We start from the raw sequence: 23,140 nt of genomic DNA, 5'->3' as shown, positions 1-23,140 counted from the left end.
ATTGCACTGACGTTTTCAAAACACGTGACGTCACGCCGCGGCGCGGGAGCGCGCGGACACGGAATTTAGCGGCAGTCAGTAGCGAGCCAGTGGATTTGTTGGACCTTCCATCGAGCTACGGACCGCCCTTGAAGATGTCTCCCGCAGTCGGAGACGAAACGTTGGGAATCGACACAGAATTCATGAACCGCCCACGGCATAACAGCCCGGATAATTATAATGGACACTTTCATTATTAACATTTTTCGAGGGTCAATACTGTTACAGAAGGTAAAAGGATGGCCCAGGAAGAAGTATTTGGAAAACATGGAAAATGTGAGAACAGCATGGAATTGACAGTAGGAAGTGGTTCCATCGACAAGACTTCAACTTTCAGAATGCATATGAATGTGGTATGCTTCTAGCAGGAGTTATTGCACTATATTTTTGTGTAGGTAGCGTCTCTTTATTGTATTTCTCGGAGGAATTCTGTTGTCAACATCCAACATTTAATATGCAAAAATACTCAGAGATTTGTTTCTGTTTCTCAATTTCGTACAAGAAACGAAGAGCGGAACGCCGCTCAGAGGAGCGCACAGGCGCGGGACTGACTGGTGCCGCTGCGGGCCGACTTGCGCGTGCGCGCGCGTAAGCCACCGGAGCGCAGTCTGGCGGCGAGCGCGCCCACGCCGCCCCCGCTGGAGCCGGCGGCGCCGTCCTCCGCGTCGTCGGCGGCGAGCGACTGCGCGTCGGGCGGCGCGGAGGCGGCCCGCCGCTCCAGGCGGTGCAGCAAGATTCGGTAGGTGCCCACGACGGCGCTCTTGCTCCCGCGGTCGCGGTGCTCGTCCAGGAGGTCTCGCGAGATGCCCAGTTCCTCCAGCTTCTCCAGCGCCTGCAGCTCGTGGTCGCCGCCGGCGTCCGAGTCGCCGGAGGCTGCGGCTGCGGCGACCTCTGCCGATCGGGGCATGCGCACGCCGCGTAGGAACTCCGACTCGCTGACGCTCTGCAGCGAGAGGCGGGACGTCGGCTCCAGCTGCAGGATGCCCACTGCAACACAACCAGCGGTCAACGTGACGGGTCTCAACCTGTGCTACAGGCAGGATCTACTCGACTACATTAATCAGCTGGACTGGATATTTTCTAACAGGTGTAGGGGTAACAATAGGAAAGTTCAAATAACTTACTGGAACGCAGCCGGCTAATGCTCCGGACAACCGCCAGTATTTAGACAGGTGAAAGGTTCGTCATTATCGAAGCGCAAGTAATGCGAATCATCGGTGTGCTTGGCAACTTAAAAACTTTGCGGGAGGGATTGCTTCAATGAGAAAACGAAAGGCGGTGTGCTCAGAAAGCTAGCACACCGCAAACTTCTAGCGCCAATTCATAACTAAAGATAACTAACGCCTGACGATATCGATTCTTCATCCTTTCCTTTCCTTACCTCCTCCTCCTCCTCCTCCTCCTCCTCCATCATCATCATCTAGAGCATATGCGTTTCGGATTTTGGTGACCGTCACAGTTATATCACTTTCGCTTATTCCAAAAGTTTCCAGCTTGTATGTGACGTCTGTGGTATCGATAGCAACGATTCCACGGAATAGTTTCTCAAGTTGGCACTACGAGAGACACAGACGACAGCGCCCTTTAGCCGGTGCTGTCGAGGTTTAAGAGCTCCGTGACTGCTTCAGCCGTTTTGATCATGTGCAGCCAGCCAGGACCCTTCGCTTCAGCATCGCACCTACGTACAAAGTTATGTAATCGTTTATCGCCTTGTTTTTGCACCAATAAACCACGTTCTAGCAGTACCGACTTCTATTACCTTTTCCCGTTCCTAGCCGGCCGAAGTGGCCGTGCGGTTAAAGGCGCTGCAGTCTGGAACCGCAAGACCGCTACGGTCGCAGGTTCGAATCCTGCCTCGGGCATGGATGTTTGTGAAGTCCTTAGGTTAGTTAGGTTTAACTAGTTCTAAGTTCTAGGGGACTAATGACCTCAGCAGTTGAGTCCCATAGTGCTCAGAGCCATTTGAACCATTTTTTTTCCCGTTCCTACCCACGCGTCGTCTCCCAGGCGGGATACAAAAACGTCCATGTCCATAAGTTTCCTAGTCACGATGTTCTCTTTCTTTCTCGTCCTCTTTTATCATGTATCTTTGCATGAAGAATGTTCTGCAGCAGTTTACACCTGTTTCCATTAATCATTACACTGAGGTGACAAAAGTCATGGGATAGCTTTATCCACAGATACAGATGTCTGTTGTATCACGTACACAAGATATAAAAGACACTACATTGGCGGAACTGTCATTTGTGCTCAAGTGATTCATCTGAGTAGATTTCCGATGTGATTCTAGTTGCATGATGGGAAGTAACAAACTTTTAACGCGGAATGGTGGTAGGAGCTAAACGCCTGGGACAGTCCATTTCGGAAATCGTTCGGGAATTCCATTTTCCGAGATCCATAATCTTTAGAGCATGTCGAGAATACCAAATTTCAGTCATTACCCCCACCACCGACTACAGTGGCCTATGGTCTTCACTGAACGCCGTGAGCAACGGCGTTTGCTGGAATTTTCAGTGTTAACACACAAGTTACACTGCCTGAAATGACGGAAGAAATCAGTGTGGGACGTACGAAGGTGAGGCGAAATTTGAGGTTAATGGGTTATGGCAGCAGACGACGGACCTTTGCTAACAGCGCGACATCGCCTGTAGCGCCATTCCTGGGCTTGTGACCATACCGGTTGGACCTTAGACGATTGGAAATGCACGGCCTGGCCGTATGAATCCCGATTTCAGTAGGTAAGAACAGATAACAGGGTTCGAGTGTGGTGCAGACCCCACGAACACATAGATCCAAGTTGTCAACAAGGCATTGTGCAAGCTGGTGGTGGTTAAAATGGCTCTGAGCACTATGGGACTTAACTGCTGAGGTTATCAGTCCCCTAGAACTTAGAACTACTTAAACCTAACTAACCTAAGGAAATCACACGCAACCACGCCCGAGGCAGTATTCGAACCGGCGACCGTAGCGGTCACGCGGTTCCAGACTGTAGCGCCTATAACCGCTCTGCCACTCCGGCCGGCAGCTGGTGGTGGCTCCATACTGGTGTTGACTGCGTTTTATATGGAATGCACCGGGTCCTCTGGTCCAAATGAACCGATTTTTAACTGGAAATGTTTATGTTCGGCTACTTGGAGACCATTTTCAGCCAGTCATAGACTTCATGTTCCCAAACAACGGTGGAATGTGTGTGGTTTACAACGCGCCATGTCATCGTGACACAGTTGTTCGCGATTGGTTTGTAGAACGTTCCGAATTATTCGAGCGTCTGATCTGGTCACGCAGATTTCCCTACATGAAACCCATCGAACGTTTATGGAACATAATCGATAGATCAGTTCGTGTACTAAATCCTGCACCGGAAACACTTTCACGATTATGGACAGCTTTAGAGCCAGCATGGCTCAGTAGTTCTAAAGGGGACTTCCAGTGACTTGCTAAGTCAACGCCACGTCAAGATGCTGCACTACACCCGACAAAAGGAGGACCGGCATGATATTAGGAGGTATCCCATGACTTTTGTCACCTCAGTGTATATAGGAGAGAGGTACGAAAGCGTGGTGCAAAGTAATGCTTCCGAATTTATGTGAAAACTTTTAAACACTTTAAATGAAACAAAACTTTATTAGCATTCTACATCTCTATTCTTCACGTCTACATATTTATTTCTCAGCATACTCACCTTGGCATCGAACACATCACTCAGCGAGGGGCCAGTTTGTTGAAACCGTCACTCGTGAGTGTTTGACTATGTTGACGGAGCCACAACCTTACCTCTGCTTGCACCGCATCGTCACTATCAAAGAGAAGTCCTGAAGGTGTTCTTTAAGTTTTGGTAGCAGATGAAAATTGTACAGGGCAATTTCGGGACCGTGAACTCAAGGGGTCGGATTGTTGCAGATGTCGCAGATGTGGCATTTTCATGGTAAAGGAGAAGGTGCTTCATGTGTGAACGAACTATGAATTCGAAACTCGAATACAGCATGGTATTTCTTAAGTACCGACATGGTTACGTTACACACCGCCATGCTACTCGTCGCTACAATTCGGAGCCGTCTAGCGGCAGGGTCTTGCAACTTGCGTCAGCGAAGCTGGAAAGTCGACTGAGTGATATGCATGACATGTAATGCCTCAACAGATATTGAGAACAGAATAAAAAATTCGGAGGCAGCACTTTTCAGATGTCCTCACATTTTTTTTTATTTTACTGCGTTTTCGACATCTTTCTTCATTTTCCGGAGAATGTTGTTATTTGTAATTTCATCTGTCCATGATACACTTAGCATTTACCTATACAACCACATCTTAAATGCCTCAAGTCGTTTGCACGTTGCCTATATTAAGGTTCAAAACGATGGTAAATTTGTACCATCATAGAAGTCTTAATTTTGTTTCGATTGAAAGGTTTTAGCCCTTAAACACATTACCCACTTTTTTTTTTTAAAGCGCGTCTCTAGCTCTCTCAATACGGACATCAATTTCTTGCACGTCTCCCAGTTTTTGTTATAGTTGGTTCACAGACATGAAGAGCTGCTTACTTGTTCAATAAGTTTACCAATGACGTACAGCTGACAGTCTGATATGTATTTTTTTGCTGATGACAATTTTGTGTTGCTTAAGTTCGTGGTGAAATATTGATTAACAACGGGTGAATAGGTAGTGCAAACTCTCTCCCTCCGTAGTTCGATCGGGGGGAGGGAGGGGGGAGGGAGGGAGGGGGGAAGGAGGGAGGGGGGAAGGAGGGAGAGAGGAAGGAGGGAGGGAGGAAGGAGGGAGGGAGGGAGGGGAAGGAGGGGGGAGGGAGAGGGAGGGGAGGGGCAGAGAGAGAGAGAGAGAGAGAGAGCAGGATTCTAGGTCGAATTTAAGTCAAATCATCATCTCCATTAAACTATCATGTGGCCTTATAAACAGACCCAGAGGTTTTTGCTTAAAGTCTGCCTGGAATCCTGATCTCTCACGGGTGAAACTACGGAGGATAAAGTTACCGCTATTTGCTCTCTTGTTGTTAATTAGTATTTCACTATGAATGACGTCTGGCGTTGGTTGTATTTGCTTACGACGTGGCGCTAGTGGTTTTCGATGTGTGTTGTCTTTCTACATACGCAGTCTTTTGCTTCCTGATTCACGCAGCCTATTTCACCGTGCGTTTAAGTTGCTATGCACAGCCGTCTCTCGTCTCATTTGTGCCTTGAAAATGACAGGGTGTTCTGCTGAAATATCCCAAGCTGTCGAGGACGTCAGCTGTCTGCATTTAAATGTATTATTTGAACATTCTATACGCCAGGAAACGCTCAAGTTTTACGCCTATAGGAAAATATAAGTGCATAAGGAGATCAGAGTTATGTCCTTATGGAAATTATTGCTAAATGCAGTGGATACTGGAGTCCATTCTGAAAGATGAGTTTATCGAAAGCAGACGTCGAACTTGTGCAGGCATGAGAAAATGAAAATTTCAGAGATATGAATAATTGAGTGTAATTGTAAATGTTCAGAAGATGAACTTTACTTACAAGTAGAGGATCCCGTCGACGATTCTGCAAATTTACTAATGACTACATGTAACAAGGAAGGTTTCAAATGATTTTTACGCCTTTAAGTGACCTCTTCGTCTCAAGAACAAGTTGATTTTTCATAACCTTATCAGTATTTATCTGTCTTTCAATGTGCGGAAACTGTTTTAATTTCATGATTAAGTGTTAGCTTCCAAAAATGTTACGTTTTCCAAGAAAAGAGGTACCAGGAATATTTATTTTTAAGAACGACAATGGGGTTAAATTGCCTACATATTGAAATTATTTCGCTATTCAAGGAGGTCTGACGAAGGCTATTAGGAAAGTAACGTCCGATCGTTCGCGAAATGGAAACCACTGTGAAAATCAAAAATGATTTTTTGCAACAGTTAACTACACTTTGCAGGCTACTTCCCTACTTAGTCGCCACTCGGATTTAGACATTTGTCGTAGCGTTATACCAACTCTCTAATACCTTCTTCATAGCACGCAGACGCCCGTGCTTTCCACCAGCCGGCCGTTGTGTCCGAACGGTTCTAGGCGCTCCAGTCCCGAAACGCCCTGCTGCTGCGGTCGCAGGTTCGAATCCTTCCTCGGGCATTGATGTATGTGATGTCCGTAGTTTAGTTAGGTTTAAATAGTTCTAAATCTAGGGGACTGATGACCTCAGATGTTAAGTCCCATAGCGCTCAGAGCGATTTGAACCATTTTTTCTTTCCACCAATTCACTACGCTGGTCTACAGCTCATTGTCTGTCTTAAAATGCTGTCTTCATGGCCAGCGGTTCATATGACCAGAGATGAAACTCAGGTGGAGTCAATTACGGGCTGTATTGTGGGTGATCAAACATTTCCCATCGAAAACGCAGCAGGAGCACCTTCATTGCCTCTGCAGTGTGCGACCCAGATTTGTCGTGAAGAAGGAAGCGCATGACAGTTACGTGGGCTGCCTGACATCAGGTTGCATCAGGTTAAATCTCTCAGCCGGCCGTGGTGGCCAAGCGGTTAAAGGCGCTACAGTCTGGATCCGCGCGGCCGCTACGGTCGCAGGTTCGAATCCTGCCTCGGGCATGGATGTGTGTGATGTCCTTAGGTTAGTTAGGTTTAAGCAGTTCTAAGTTCTAGGGGACTGATGACCTTAGAAGTTAAGTCCCATAGTGCTCAGAGCCATTTGAACCATTTTAAATCTCTCACCAGGCCCTCATACTTGGCGGGAAACATTATTTTCTTGGTATCTTCGTGTGCTCACTGTGAGCTCGGAACTGAAAAGAGCAACGTGATGCGATCGATGGGCATACTAGAGACGCCCAACACATTTGTGCCAAGCTTTACCGGATTTTGACTGTGGTTTCCATTTCGCACCAGGTCAGAGGAGCTATTTTTCGGAGAAAACGCCTAAGGAGCCTGTGGCAGGGAGACGGCCGGAGTCACTGCATTTTGCAGTATTTTTCACGTCACAGTACCACCTGCCTGAGCTGCTCCTGTAGAGTGGGACGGAGAGTTCACATCGTCGTAATTACGCATCACGAAGTAAGCACCACATACAAGCCCGGAAGCCTTTCCACGATTAAAATTAACGGAAACGAGCTCGGAATAATCTCTTATGTTAATCCAACTTTGTGCTGACAAAAATCCTCAACAACTGGTCTTGAATGGTTTTGCGAGCTCTTGTCGTAGGTGGATTACACTTGTTTACCTTTATTCTAATAAATACACTCCTGGAAATTGAAATAAGAACACCGTGAATTCATTGTCCCAGGAAGGGGAAACTTTATTGACACATTCCTGGGGTCAGATACATCACATGATCACACTGACAGAACCACAGGCACATAGACACAGGCAACAGAGCATGCACAATGTCGGCACTAGTACAGTGTATATCCACCTTTCGCAGCAATGCAGGTTGCTATTATCCCATGGAGACGATCGTAGAGATGCTGGATGGAGTCCTGTGGAACGGCTTGCCATGCCATTTCCACCTGGCGCCTCAGTTGGACCAGCGTTCGTGCTGGACGTGCAGACCGCGTGAGACGACGCTTCATCCAGTCCCAAACATGCTCAATGGGGGACAGATCCGGAGATCTTGCTGGCCAGGGTAGTTGACTTACACCTTCTAGAGCACGTTGGGTGGCACGGGATACATGCGGACGTGCATTGTCCTGTTGGAACAGCAAGTTCCCTTGCCGGTCTAGGAATGGTAGAACGATGGGTTCGATGACGGTTTGGATGTACCGTGCACTATTCAGTGTCCTCTCGACGATCACCAGTGGTGTACGGCCAGTGTAGGAGATCGCTCCCCACACCATGATGCCGGGTGTTGGCCCTGTGTGCCTCGGTCGTATGCAGTCCTGATTGTGGCGCTCACCTGCACGGCGCCAAACACGCATACGACCATCATTGGCACCAAGGCAGAAGCGACTCTCATCGCTGAAGACGACACGTCTCCATTCGTCCCTCCATTCACGCCTGTCGCGACACCACTGGAGGCGGGCTGCACGATGTTGGGGCGTGAGCGGAAGACGGCCTAACGGTGTGCGGGACTGTAGCCCAGCTTCATGGAGACGGTTGCGAATGGTCCTCGCCGATACCCCAGGAGCAACAGTGTCCCTAATTTGCTGGGAAGTGGCGGTGCGGTCCCCTACGGCACTGCGTAGGATCCTACGGTGTTGGCGTGCATCCGTGCGTCGCTGCGGTCCGGTCCCAGGTCGACGGGCACGTGCACCTTCCGCCGACCACTGGCGACAACATCGATGTACTGTGGAGACCTCACGCCCCACGTGTTGTGCAATTCGGCGGTACGTCCACCCGGCCTCCCGCATGCCCACTATACGCCCTCGCTCAAAGTCCGTCAACTGCACATACGGTTCACGTCCACGCTGTCGCGGCATGCTACCAGTGTTAAAGACTGCGATGGAGCTCCGTATGCCACGGCAAACTGGCTGACACTGACGGCGGCGGTGCACAAATGCTGCGCAGCTAGCGCCATTCGACGGCCAACACCGCGGTTCCTGGTGTGTCCGCTGTGCCGTGCGTGTGATCATTGCTTGTACAGCCCTCTCGCAGTGTCCGGAGCAAGTATGGTGGGTCTGACACACCGGTGTCAATGTGTTCTTTTTTCCATTTCCAGGAGTGTATAATGTGACTGATCACCATAAATCGTTCTCGATGCCTAATTCTGAATATGTGCCGTTTGTGAATATTACCAAGGGGTGATTAGCGATGGTATTGTCATACACTGTTGAAACTTTTCGCTTATTTGCGGCATGACATTCCATCTCTGTGTGTTGAGAGTTCGCATCCAGTCTATGAATCAAGAGTTGATAACCTGCAACTATATCTACGTTTTGCAAACATTTTGTATTATAGTGACTTATGTGCACACCAAAATGTCTTGAAGTAATAGCCTCAAATAGCTATAGAAATTCTCTACCTCCTCGTTTGCGTCTATCCTAAATAGTAAGAATCATATTACGTTAAACTATGGTACGCCCGACTCTGATGTTCAAATGTGTGTGAAATCTTATGGAACCTAACTGCTAAGATCATCACAGTCCCTAAGCTTACACACTATTGAACCTAAATTATCTTAAGGGCAAACACACACACCCATGCCCGAGGGAGGACTCGAACCTCCGCCGGGACCAGCCGCACAGTCCATGACTTCAGCGCCTTAGACCGCCCGACTAATCCCGCGCGGCTCGCCCGGCTCTGCTATTGCGTTTAAGGATGAGTCAGGTTTTTCGCTAAGAAGCCTGTAATCTTCTTCCGCAGCTTCCCTAATATTAAATAAGCACGAGCTTTGTTAATATGTGCAGAAGTTGTGATCTTTATGGCTTTAGCAGCGATACGATGGCTATTAGTGGACACTTGTACGTAGTTTCTCTAATACACATCTACTTATCTATACGACTTACCGTCAGGATTTTGCCTAGCAATAACTTGTTATTTAGCACAAGAATATTATCTCTGTTACACGGGTGCCAGCATATGACCTTTAAGCATACCACTGAAGCTATGATTGGTTCTTATATGGCTCCACTAATAGCGAGGAGATACTACATTTCCTGGGAATGAATCAGTTCCAGCGAAAATCTGCTTATGATAATGAAAGAAAAATCCTTGTTGCGTAGATCGACTAAGAAATGTCATTTAGTAGGACCTCGGGGGTATTCCGTCGAAGGGTCACACTAACGCAGTGTGAAAATCACCTATCATAAAGTCTGTACTTGAGAAACTAGATGCTTACTTGGACTGTGTTTTTATATACATGCTAATATTCCTCTTTGCATTTTCGTTATCTGTCAATGTTTCATTACTATTCAACATGCCAGCTAAAATGTTGCAAATTTTAAAAAGCTGTAGATTCTATATAGGTTGCAGAAATGCAAACGACGTGTCCCAAACTGCGAGAGGCCGTACAAGGCAGAGCGCGTCAAGTTAATAACTCTCGGTGCGTCAAGCTGTCGGATCCAGTCAGGGCGGTCGACTCGTCTCCGTCCTCGGCTTCCCGGCTGCTAGGCGCTGCATCAGTTAACGTAACCTAGAATCCAGTCGGCTCATAAGAAAAAAATACACTGTACGTAAGTAAACCATTATTACTCTTCATATTCTAATACCGTACGATGACTGGTTGGCCCACGCAGTAATCAATTTGCAAAAGAAGGAAAGTAAGCGTTTAACGGTCTCTCGCATAGAAAACCTAAATCTGGAGGGCCAAACGGCATCAATTTGAAACCCTCTTTTTCCACACGTTACTTCAAGTTGTAGCACCATTCCTTTCATTATGTCTCGTGTGTGGAGAGTGGCTACTTACACTACCAGCCATTAAAATTGCTACACCACGAAGAGGACGTGCTACAGACGCGAAATTTAACCGACACGAAGAAGATGCTGTGATATGCAAATGATTAGCTCTTCAGATCATTCACACAAGGTTGGCGCCGGTGGAGACACCTACAACGTGCTGACATGAGGATAGTTTCCAACAGATTTCTCATACACAAACAGCAGTTGACCGGTGTTGCCTGGTGAAACGTTGTTGTGATGGTTCGTGTAAGGAGGAGAAATGCGTACCATCACGTTTTCGACTTTCATAAAGGTAGGATTGTAGCCTATCATGATTGCGGTATATCGTATCGCGACATTGCTGCTCGCGTTGGCCGAGATCCAATGAATGTTAGCAGAATGGAATCGGTGGGTTCAGGAGGGTAATAAGGAACGCCGTGCTGGATCACAACGGCCTAGTATTACTAGCAGTCGAGATGACAGGCATCTTATCCACATGGCTGTAACGGATCGTGCAGCCACGTCTCGATCCCTGTGTCAACAGATGGGAACGTTGGGAAGTCAACAACCATCTGCACGAACAGTTCAACGACGTTTGCAGCAGCATGGACTATCAGCTCGGAGACCATGGCTGCGGTTACCCTTGACGCTGAATCACAGACAGGAACGCCTGCGATGGTATACTGAATGACGAACCTGGATGCACGAATGGCAAAACGTCATTTTTTTCGTATGTATCCAGATTCTGTTTACAGCATCATGATGGTCGCATCCGTGTTTGCCGACATAGCGGTGAACGCACATTGGAAGCGTGTATTCGTCATCGCCATACTGGTGTATCACCCGGCGTGATGGTATGGGGTGCCGTTGGTTACACGTCTCGGTCACCTCTTGTTCGCATTGACGGCACTTTGAACAGTGGACGTTACATTTCAGATGTGTTACGACCCGTGGCTCTACCCTTCATTCGATCCCTGCGAAACCCTAAATTTCAGCAGGATAATGCACAACCGCATGTTGCACGTCCTGTATGGGCCTTTCTGGATACAGAAAATGTTCGACTGCTGCGCTGGCCAGCACATTTTCCAGATCTCTCACCAATTATAAAACGTCTGGTCAATGGTGGCCGAGCAACTGGCTCGTCACAATACGGCAGTCACGACACTTGATGAACTGTGGTATGGTGTTGAAGCTGCATGGGCAGCTGTACTTGTACACGCCATCGAAGCTCTGTTTGACTCAATGCGTATCACGGCCGTTATTAAGGCCAGAGGTGGTTGTTCTGGGTACTGATTTCTCAGGATCTATGCACCCAAATTGACTGAAAATGTAATCACGTGTAAGTTCTAGTATAATATATTTGTCCAATGAATATCAGTTTGTCGTCTGCATTTCTTCTTGGTGTAGCAATTTTAATGACCAGTAGTGTACTTTCAAATGAGAAATCTCGAACAGTACAAGCTTAACACGATTGATCATGACAATAAACACATGACTTCGCTATAAGTTTCACTGTGCTGAAAATAAACACTATGAGGTCTTTTAAAAAATTCTTAATTTCGCACCAATGGTGAGCTGGAGCGAAATGTGGCTCTGATCCCTGCACACGCCTGTGTTTAATGTGTAACTGGCGGAAGTTTCATCGCTGTATGTCGCTTAGTTAGTTTTCAGTGTTGTATTGAGTAGAACGTTGCGTTACACAGTTTGCGAATTTAGAGATCGCAGAGTTAGAGGAGCAAGGTGTCTGCATCAAATTTCGCGTGAAACTCAAGAAAACCTATACAGAGACTCACCAAAGGATGCGGAAAGTGTATGGTGATGACTGCTGAAGCCGTATTCGGTGTTACGAATGGTTCACTCCGTTTAAAAATGGCCGGACGGAACTTAAAGATGACCGTCGTTCAGGACGTCTTTCGACGTCTACCGACGACGTTCATGTCAGGAACGTCAACGAAATTGTGGGTGCCAATTTAAGACTGAGTTTCCGAGAGCTTGCAGAAGAATATATCATTTCAGTCGATCATGTCATGAAATCCAGACACAGAATATTGGAATCCATCATGTCGCTGCCAAGATACTCCCATGACTCATGAGTAAAGGCCAGAAAGATCTTCACCTAGCTATCTGTGAAGTGGTTTTGGATCGTGCACAGGAGAACGACATGTTCCTAAAGAGGATCATAACTGGTGATGAGACGTGGCTCTACAGTTATGATGCTGAGACCAAAGTGCGGTCTTCACAATGGGTCGGGATAGTTTCTCCAAGACCAAAAAAGACTCGTCAGGTCAAATGTCAAAGCCATGCGGACAGTTTTCTTTGACTCTGAAGGATTAGATCATCATGAATTCATGGCATAGGTAGAAATTGTTACTCGATGGTACTATCGGGACGTGTAGCGACGCCTGCGATAAATGTCAAAAGGAGACGGCCTGAAATGTGGTGAGAGAATTTATGGCTCTTGCATCACAGTAACGGTCTCTCACATTCATCCCTGTTGATGCGTAACCGTTGCACAAAAAACGAAAGCACTGTGCTGCCTCATCCTCCGTACTCTCCAGACCTGGCCCCTGTGACCTTTGTTTTCCCTTCAATGTAGAAAACCCCATTGAAAGGACAAAGATTTGCAACTACAGACTAGATAAAAGAAAATTCTGCAGACAGCGTTTCGTGTGGTCCAGAAAGAGGCATATCAAGACTGCTTCCGGAAGTGGAAACGGCTTTGGGAGCGGTGTATCAATTGTAGAGGAGAGTTTTTCGAAGAAGGCCACGCACAAAAATTAACGGCAAACATATACAAAATTTGTGGACGAAGTTCTGGAATTTTCTGAATAGACCTCGTAAAAAAAGGAGTGCTACGAAGGAATTATCGGAATGGGATGGAAATCTGTAGACGTGATGTACATGTACAAACAAACAAATATCAAATTTCATAAAAATTGGATGGTTTATTCGCGAGAAAGTGCTTAACAAGTTGAGCAAGTCAATAACGCGTTGAGCCAACTTTGCCCCTTATGTAAGCAGTTATTCGGCTAGGCATTGATTAATGGAGTTGATGGATGTCCTCCTGAGAGATATCTGCCAAATTCGGTCCAATTGGCGCGTCAGATCGTCGAAATTCCGAGCTGGTTGGAAGGGAACTGTCCACAATGTTCTAATCATTCTCGATTGGAGAGGGGCCGGCCGCTGTGGCCGAGCGGTTCTAGGCGCCTCAGTGCGGAACCACGCTGCTGCTGCGGTCGCAGGTTCGAATCCTGCCACGGACATGGATGTGTGTGGTGTCCATAGGTTTAAGTAGTTTTAAGTCTAGGGGACTGATGACCTAAGATGTTAAGTCCCATAGTGCTTAGAGCCATTTGAACCATTATTGATTGGGGAGGATCCTGCGATCTTGCTGGACAAGGTAGAGTTTGGCAAGCTCTTAAACAAGCAGTAGAAACCCTCGCCCTGAGCGGGCGGGCATTATATTGCTGAAATGCAAGCCCAACTTGGTTTGCCATGACGGGCAACAAAACTGGACGCAGAATATCGTCGATTTGCCGCTGTGCTGTAAGGATGCTGCGGATGGCAACCAAGGTGGTCCTGCTATGAAAAGAAATGGCACCTAAGACCATCACTTCTGGCTTTTGGGCTTACGGCGGATGGGAGTAATGTTGGTAGCCTACCGCTGCCCGCGGCTTCTCCAGACACGTCTTTAGCCTGGAATCTCATTGACTGGATTAGAATGGCCTTCAGTGAAGAGTCACATCGAACTGAGCCTGATTTTGTTGCCAACAAGATCGCCGGATCTCTCCCAAATTGAGGACGTTAGGAGCGTTATGGACAGTGCCCTCCAACAGGCTCGCGATTTTGAAAATCTGACGCACAAATTGGACATCCAAAAACTCTGTTAATCAGTGCCAAGCCATACAGCTGCTTACATAAGGGCCACAGGTGGAGAAATGCGTTGTTGACTTGCTCAATTCGTGAAGGTATTTCTCTTGAAAATTTCGTCATATTTTTCTGAAATTTAATAATTTGTTTGTCTGTCCTTGTACATCAGATCTACCGCATTCCGTCCCATTCGGATAATTCCTTCGCGTCGTGCCTTTTTTTTATTTATTTATTTTTTTACTTACAATGTATTTTCTACATCTACATGATTACTCTGCAATTCACATTTAAGTGCTTGGCAGAGGGTTCATCTAACCACATTCATACTGTCTCTACCATTCCACTCCCGAACAGCGCGCGGGAAGAACGAACACCTAAACCTTTCTGTTTGAGCTCTGATTTCTCATATTTTATTTTGATGATCGTTCCTACCTATGTAAGTTGGGCTCAACAAAATATTTTCGCATTCGGAAGAGAAAGTTGGCGACTGAAATTTCGTTAATAGATCTCGCCGCGGCGAAAAACGTCTTTGCTTTAATGACTTCCATCCCAACTCGCGTATTATATCTGCCACACCCTCTCCCCTATTACATAATACAAAACGAGCTGCCCTTTTTTGCACCCTTTCGATGTCCTCCGTCAATCCCACCTGGTAAGGATCCCAATTTTATAGAATGGTTTGTGTAGACGTGGCAAGATACCCATGTTCGATTATATTCTCCGATGGAACCAAACTAGCGATAAGCTTAGAGAAATTGTTCACTGGCGTTGCCTCAGTGTTGAATAGCTATGTCTGGAACTAGTGTCTCTCAGTACAGGGTACCTCTAACGTTTCAGTGAAAACTAAAAGACATACGGAAAAATGACACTTATCAGTGGACATAGCATGTTTCAAATTTCCGAACTAGTTCTCGCGTGCTTAAAGGCAATTCAGTGAACAGAGTTTCAGAACGGGCTGCTGTCATTGTGCCTTCCAGGGCAGCAGCAGCGACTTCACTGAACTGTGTACACAGATTGACGTTTAGTGTATCTCAAGCGATTCCCATACAGAGCACCTGTACCTACTATAGATATAAACCCATCCAGGCGATAGTAGTGTCACCTAGCGACTGAGAACGGCTTTGCCCTACTAGCAGTGTGTAGTAAGTTACCTGTGAAATGCTTGCAGGCTGGTGAGATGTGCGACTGGGAACGGCTTTGCCATACATACTAACAGTGTGTAGTTCGTTATCTGTGAGTTGGCTGCTGCTGTTGAGGCATTCGAGTGGGAACGGTTTTGCCCTACTAACGGTGCGTAGTTACTTACCTATGAGCTGATTGCAGGCTAGTGAGACGTGGACTGGGTATGGCTTTGCCCTACTAACAGTGTTTAGTCAGTTACCTATGAGCTGCTTGCAGGCTGGTGAGACGAATGGCGGCACGCTGTAGTTACAGTCGAGTATCTGCTTCTTCAGCGCAGCGACGGTGTGCGCCTTGAAAGGCATCTGCCCCGTCACCATGAAGAACAGCAGCACGCCGAGCGCCCATGTATCGACGGGCGCGCCCACGTACGACTCATCGCGGAACAGCTCCGGCGCCGCGTATGGTGGTGATCCGCAAAAAGTCGTCAGCTGCTGCTCTCGGCCTGTCAAACATAAATCGTAGAGTTGTGCGCTGCATATATGACGTAGTATGTGGGAGGATGGCCGGTAGGATCGGTAGCATTCGTAAGGAAAAAACAAATGAATGTGTAAGAGAGAATCTGGGAACCGACGTTTTTCTTTGTTTTTCTTATTTATTCGGCTGTTTGTTTTACTCGCATTGTCTTTGAACCCATATGGTAAATTCGTACTTCCATATAACTTTAAATGGAGGAAAAAAGGTCCAGTGAACATGTGTCCGGCAGTGGACGGTGTGCGTGCAATGACAACAAATCGTCCCGGAACACAGTACAGAGCTGCATCGCATTCTCGTCACAACAAATTTTCAAAATCCTCTCCATGGAATGCACCGCACGCGTTCACACGTCGCATCATGCACCGCTGCACTCTTTCGCACGTTCTGGGATTTCCCAGAATAGTGTCACAGTCGTCGTGATGACGCTGTTGAAAGGTTAGCACTTCAAGAACAGGTTCAGCATACGCAACGCTTTTCAGATGCCCCCATAGGTAAAAACCCAGAGCCGGCCGAAGTGGCCGTGCGGTTAAAGGCGCTGCAGTCTGGAACCGCAAGACCGCTACGGTCGCAGGTTCGAATCCTGCCTCGGGCATGGATGTTTGTGATGTCCTTAGGTTAGTTAGGTTTAACTAGTTCTCAGTTCTAGGGGACTAATGACCTCAGCAGTTGAGTCCCATAGTGCTCAGAGCCATTTTTTAAAAATCCAGAGTGGTTATACCCAGTAATCCAACAAGCCATGCTAAAGGGCCTCCGCATCCTATCCAATGTACCAGGAATATGATGATGTGTCGTCGAAAAGTAATGCGGAAGTGGGATGGTGCTCCGTCATGCAGAAACCACGTAACTTATCGTACTGTCAAAGGCACATTATCGGACAGCAAGGAAAGAGTATTCCACAGGAAGATCAGGTACGTTCCTCCGTCGACGCGTTGTGGAATAATAACTGGTCCAAGTATGTGGTCGCAAGAATCCCTGCCACCGCACCGATGCTAAACCGATGCTCAAGAGAAGACTCAACCACTCACGGAGGATTGATTGTAGCCCACAGATGACGATTATGCAGATTAATGATACCAATTCTGGTGAAGACTGCTTCACCGGCAAAGAGGACTGACGACAAATATCCCATAATTGCGATGGTCTGGTGCAAAAACCATCTACAAAATCCTTCTTGTAGAACGAAATCCGCTGCTGAGAAACCTTGCACTCGTTGCAGGTGATAGGGATAGTATCGGTTATCATGTAGGATACAAATAATCGTACTTTGGCTCACACCACTTTGGCGGGCCACTTGCCTGGAACTTGTACTAGGGTTCGTCTCAGTGTCCTGTAGAAACCGGTCCTCCAAATCTGATATACGTACAATCCACCGCCTCCACGCACGTTCGTCTGCCTGATAAGGACCAATGATCACACATACGCCCAAAAATGGCTTGAAATGTTGTGTGATGTCTTTGGTGTCTGTGAAGGTACTTGTTTTGGTATAGTCATGCTACAACTCGACCGTCTCCATCTGCTTGGCGGTACACAGACGCTCTCTCGGCTTGTTCTCGACATGAATACCGGAATGTTCGGATGCTTACAGCACGTTGTGTCAATCACACAGGCAACACACAAGGAACACAAAACACGTGGTTAGAGGAACTGTCATTCGTCAGCGCCATCTACCGTGAAAACGTCGCATTTTCGGACACCTGTTCACGGATCATTTACTTCTCCATTTCCAGTCAAGAATCTATCATTGCAGTTTATTCATTTTGCTGATGTTCACCCTGTAGAAGCTGGATGAAGTATTGAAGCGATATCTGATATATTTTTGTTTTGAATTTTTTATTTTTCCTTTTGTTGACGATATTGCGTTTTCTAGCGCTGTGAGATAAATCTGTATTGTTGCTTTTTTTATTTTTACCACAACATCCCTCGGTTTCACGTTAGAAATCAATTTTCGAATAAAACCGTAATTAAATATTAACAGTTCCACTTTTACTGAAAACACTACTTACTTTTATGTAACACACAGGAGGATAACAATACAAAACAAAAATGTTCCGTAGGTTACCCGGCCCTTTGTATATCCTTACGCAGTATCTAGAGGGTTCACAGCTTCCGGTTTTTGGGGGAATCTAGTAAGACACTGATCGCATACGTAAATAAAGCGAACGATATGAGGTAACATCCGATAGACATGCAATATCTCTAACGTACAGGTAATGCGGGCACGACGTTAACTGACCAAAGGTGCTAGGCCGGCCGCTGTGGCCAAGGGGTTCTAGGCGCTTCATTCCGGAACCGCGCTGCTGCTACGGTCGCAGGTTCGAATCCTGCCTCGGGCATGGATGCGTGTGATGTCCTTAGGTTAGTTAGGTTTAAGTAATTCTTAGTCTAGGAGACTGATGACCTCAGATAAGTCCCATAGTGCTCAGAGCCATTTTGAGCCAACGAAATGTACTAGTAAAACTACTGTAATCTACACTTACTTACGACAGACTGCGGTAGCCTTCGGTAGTTTTACAACTCCAATAGCAGGTTGCCTAACCAAATTCTGCAGTTATTGGAAGTTTAACAAACTAAAGATAGGTTTCAAAATTTTGTTGACAGTGGAAAAGTTTTCCCTCAAAAGCCTATTGGTCGGGTGGTCTGCACTCTCATTCGAAAGGAAAAGAATTCAAGTATGATAAGGGAACAAAATATTAGCCACCACCTCAAGAGAATACACTGGTCGTTTTGGAGCGCTGTGGATGGTGTAGAACTCGTACCAGTCTGCATTGCTACCCTACACCGTTAACTTAAATCATGGCAGTGAAATGGTGCGTAAGTGCCAGTCAGTTGCATGGAATCATCGCTGTAAGCTGGGTCGATGTCAACGTGTGACAGAACGGTGACGTGTTTATACGTGCGCCTGACTACACTGTGAATGAAATTGCTCGATTTGCTGATGCGTCAACGTGGACCGTACAGCGTGTCTACAATGAATGGTGTACCACCCACAGCCATGTATCGCAGCGTAAAAACAGTCATAGTAAAAAGATCTCACTGAGGCCTCCAGTAGATACGAGAGACACCCACGCCCACAGAGGATGTCATGCGGGTACAAACAAAATCATGGAAAAATGTTGTGTCACATCTCCTTTTAATCACGAGCGCTGAGTGGTCGCATATTTTAACTAGGTATGGTCAAATTGTGAGACATGATGGTTAAAATATTCACGAAATTATCTGGTATATCATCAAACGAAAAGATTAGTGCAGATCATACATTTTAACGCAAAAGCCCATAGACTGTAAGGTATATAGTCCGAATATAAAATTTCCGGACAAAGTGGCGTAGTGGTTAAAATACTGGACTCTTTTCGCCATATTTCCTTCGAAAAGAACAGGGACGAATTCCATCCCTAGCTTAGTCTAATCTGAACTTTTCCTCTGTCTCTAATGACTTCGTAGTCGACAGGATGTTTTATGAGCATAGCATAATTAAGTTCAGTACTCAGGCGAAATGTAAAAACAATAATGTTCATTTCAATAGTGTTGTGATGACACTAATCTCAGTGATATAAATTTGGGCGAGTTTCGTACGATACACAAATAAATTAAGAGCTGTGACTTATTTCTGACGTCAATAGCCTTCTGGAGTGAGTTACATTTTGACTTTGTATTTATACGACTGTCTTCCTCCGCAGCTAAGTGCTCAGCGTTTCTGACTGCTATGCGGAACGGAGCGAGGTAGCGCAGTTGTTTTCATTGGACTCGCATTCGGGAGGAAGACGGTTAAAACTCGCGTCCGACCATCCAGATTTAGATTTTCCATAATTTCCCAAATCGTTCCAGGCAAATGCGGCTCGATTCCTTTGGAAGAGAACGGCCGATTCCCTTCCCAGTTCTGGACCCAGTCCGAGCTACTGCGCCGTCTCTAATGACCTCGATGTTATCGTGACCTTAACCAAAATCTTCCTTCCTTTGTTCTTCCTGCTACGCTTAGGACCCGGGTTCGGCTCCTGGTACTGAGAGGGATTTATCCGTCGTATGAGGACTGGATCGCAGTGATTTCAGCCTCGTGTTGCTAACTGAGGAGCTATTTGAGTGAGAAGTAGTGGCTTCCAGATCTGGGAAGCTGACACTGGTGGGGTCAGCGGTGTACCAATCCCATCCTCTGTAACACCGCATCCAAATGACGTCACTGCTAGAGGATGACACGGCGGCTGGTCGGTGCTGAGTCAACGGCGACATCACATAGACCAAGTTTCGCTGACAGTTCGTCACAGGTGTACCACACTTACGTCCAGTTTACGCCTGAAGTAATCACGCCTTTATATTTATAAGGCTGCCTGCCTCCGCAGCTAAGTACTCAGGTGAAATGTAAAAACAATAATGTTCACTTCAATAGTGTTATGATGAAACTAATCTCAGTGATATAAATTTGGGTGAGTTTCGCACGATACATAGGTGGGAGCACCCTGTTAATGATTAACTCCTTGCCAAAAAAATAATATCGACGCACGGACCGTTAACAGAATTTAACCGTCCGCTAATTTCCAAAAGCCAACGCGGGCCCCTTTAATTGAGGCGGTTATCAAAGTAGCCATTAATATTAATAAATATGATTCAAGCTCCACTTGAAATTACCCTTTACTGACTTGGTGGATAGTATCAAACCATTATGCTCTCTGCTTATTTATCTGTTGACTGCTGCTGATGGCCCATATGAGGTTAAAAGCGAAAAGTTGTTAAGCGAGTGAGTGGAGTCATCGTATTGTGTCACGGTGTTTTTGAGCTCAACGGCAGCTATGCTCGTCCTGCTAAGCTTGTGTAATTGATATTTACGCACCGGAACCAAGTTACAGCTAACAGATATCTGCTGCTGCTACTGCAGTCTGGTTTCTTCCTTTAGACAAAATTGAACGACATTTCCGAACATTCTTCATTCAGTGATATTATTGATACTGGATGTATGAAAAGCAGTAACTAAGGACTCAGTTACGACTTGTCTTGTGTTATCAGACGGAATACTTCAACCGAAATTTTCATTTCTGCTTACTATGGAAAGTCTTTTTACTGGATAAGCCACAGGACGTGGTCGTAAAACCTGTGTACTGTAAATGACAAAAATATATTTTTTCTATAATGGAGACGTTTCCATGTAAAGTGATACTTATTTTAACATAACAAATTAGTAGAATAAAATGATGTATAATTAGTAACTCTTAGTTACGATCTGAATTAATTACGGAAGTTTTTGCGTGTTCCTACACGATTCAAAAAGATTGCGTCTTTACATCAGGAATTTACATTAACAAATGTAAGAAAGTAAAGTAGCTTATCGTGCAAATGACTTTATACAATAACACACAAAATATTTAATGAAACTTAAAAGAAGTAGACATCAAAAAATCTAAATAACAAGAATATTGGATTAATATCTACCGCTTCTGCTGTGCCGTTAGTAACGATTTTTTCCCTGCTCGTGTCAGAATACGAATTTCTTACGTGTTGCTGCACGTACCGGTAGGCATAAGCAACACATATAGTATGTAATAAGCTACCGCTTTCCCCTTAAGTTCCACAGTTTGTATATTTGCTAGATATTGTTTAGAAAGTTCTCACTTACGAACAGACTTTCATTCTCGTTTGTTAAAAGGCTTTCAGTGTCTAGTCACTTACATACACAAATATTAAGGAGCAGAAAATATTGTCTATAATGAAACTGCTGTCAATTGAACGTCACGTTCCATCGCAGGTTTGTCACGATTCCATATCGACGTCTAGAACGTTATACCTATCAGAGTAGGTCAAACACAAATGAGTGTGACTAACTAAAATATCTAGAGTTCTTTTACTATTTTCTTAGAGCCACGTCTTTCAAAGCGATAGTGAATGGCCAAAATTTAATGTATCTTTGTTTCTGTTTTGATTTTGTTACCGGCGGAGAAGAGTTCGTTCTTCCGTGTGACTATGGAAATAGGGGCCGCCATTCCTGAGACTTCCCCCAGTGACATCTACACTCGACTGTCTTCAGTTGTTACATAGTCCAGTAAATGCTCACATTCTTATAGAAAATACCTGAACACGTTCATGAAAATCTCGCAGTGGCAAATTAGTGAAATCGTGGTTTACAAAGCAGGGAAGGAGCGTTGGACAGGTTTGAATCAGTTCCCAAAGTTTGAATTGTGGCAAGAGTAGTTCCAAATCATGAACATAATTGTATTGTATCACGCGGTGGAAAAATCCTAAAGCGTTACGATGAAAATAATAAATGACAGTATCTCATAACTTCAAATAACGATACACAGCCGTCAAACAGAACAATTTCATTGTACGTCCACGGGATACTGTTTCCAGTAAAATATTTCTTACTTAATTCGCTTTTTATTACACCATAAATTATTAAGTTTCCTTCTTATGTTTGAATTAGTCGGTTTAATAAAAGTCATGAGGGCTATTACCCTAGTATTACTGTAATTACTGGTAAAGACTTTACCTTGTATCTACTCCCAAAATCTGAAAAAGAAAGATTTCCCATGTCAGCGAAATAGCAGCTTCAATAATGAGGATTAATAAAGTTCAAGAGTGTCACACGAGTTCCTTCAGAAATTTTCTGTAATTATTCATGAAGAAATTTTAATCTGGTCAAACCCCGTTACTTTCTTCAAAAGAATTTTAAATGCAGGTTTCTCAAAGGACCATTGTGGATCTGTTTGTATGGAAAATTGTGGCTTTCGCTAAGACACACGGGATTTATATCTTTGTCATTATAAAGTATCTGTACAATTAATTCTAGCAATATGTAATTAGTACTGTAGTGTTTTGAAGTGAAACATAGAATTATTAAATGTGCGTGGAATAGTGAAGTATATGTAAGAAAGTGAAACTTTTTTTACTTGCCTGCAGTAAGCTGCGTGCTGAAGCCGAAATCTCCCAATTTTACAACTCCTGGTGATGAGAAGAACACGTTTTCCGCTTTGATATCTCGATGAATAAAGTTGTTATCATGCTGAAATGAAACACACATCACATTATTGTTCCTAGAAGGACTTCAGTACCATCATGATATTCAGACTTTCAGAGCAAGTAGCGAAAAGACTCAAAACATATAGAGATGGCTGATGCAGACTCTTCGTTGCGTTTTCTGTGACTCAAAATATTTGACATACTACCGGTAACTTTACAATGGAGAATTTGCAAGTTACAGAAAGAAAGAAATGATTTCGGAAACTCATACTCCATTTACTGCTTGGAAATGAAGTGATTTTTATTTTGTAGTAGAATTAGCAGTTAATTTGAAGT

At 45.3% G+C, this 23,140-nt stretch overlaps 1 protein-coding gene across 5 annotated transcripts in view; it reads right to left on the bottom strand.

The window, feature by feature from the left end:
* Positions 1 to 316: 316 nt before the first annotated feature.
* LOC126471575 (serine/threonine-protein kinase NIM1) overlaps positions 317 to 23,140 on the bottom strand; it is a 510,574-nt gene continuing 487,750 nt past the window's right edge. For 2 of the 5 annotated variants that reach the window (XM_050099802.1, XM_050099803.1), the window contains 3 exons: positions 22,739 to 22,847; positions 15,588 to 15,830; positions 329 to 1,026 (listed from right to left, as the gene is read on the bottom strand). In XM_050099802.1, the coding sequence (XP_049955759.1) occupies positions 563 to 1,026; positions 15,588 to 15,830; positions 22,739 to 22,847 (816 nt within the window). In that variant the 3' untranslated portion in view covers positions 329 to 562. Of the gene's footprint in view, positions 1,027 to 15,587; positions 15,831 to 22,738; positions 22,848 to 23,140 lie in introns of all 5 variants that reach the window. The other 3 variants (XM_050099805.1, XM_050099801.1, XM_050099804.1) reach the window with 3 other exon arrangements.

This window comes from Schistocerca serialis, chromosome 3, assembly GCF_023864345.2.
Source record: "Schistocerca serialis cubense isolate TAMUIC-IGC-003099 chromosome 3, iqSchSeri2.2, whole genome shotgun sequence".
Lineage (NCBI taxonomy): Eukaryota > Metazoa > Arthropoda > Insecta > Orthoptera > Acrididae > Schistocerca > Schistocerca serialis.
Note: the sequence above shows the minus strand (reverse complement) of the source record. Positions and strands in the feature narration are given on the sequence as shown.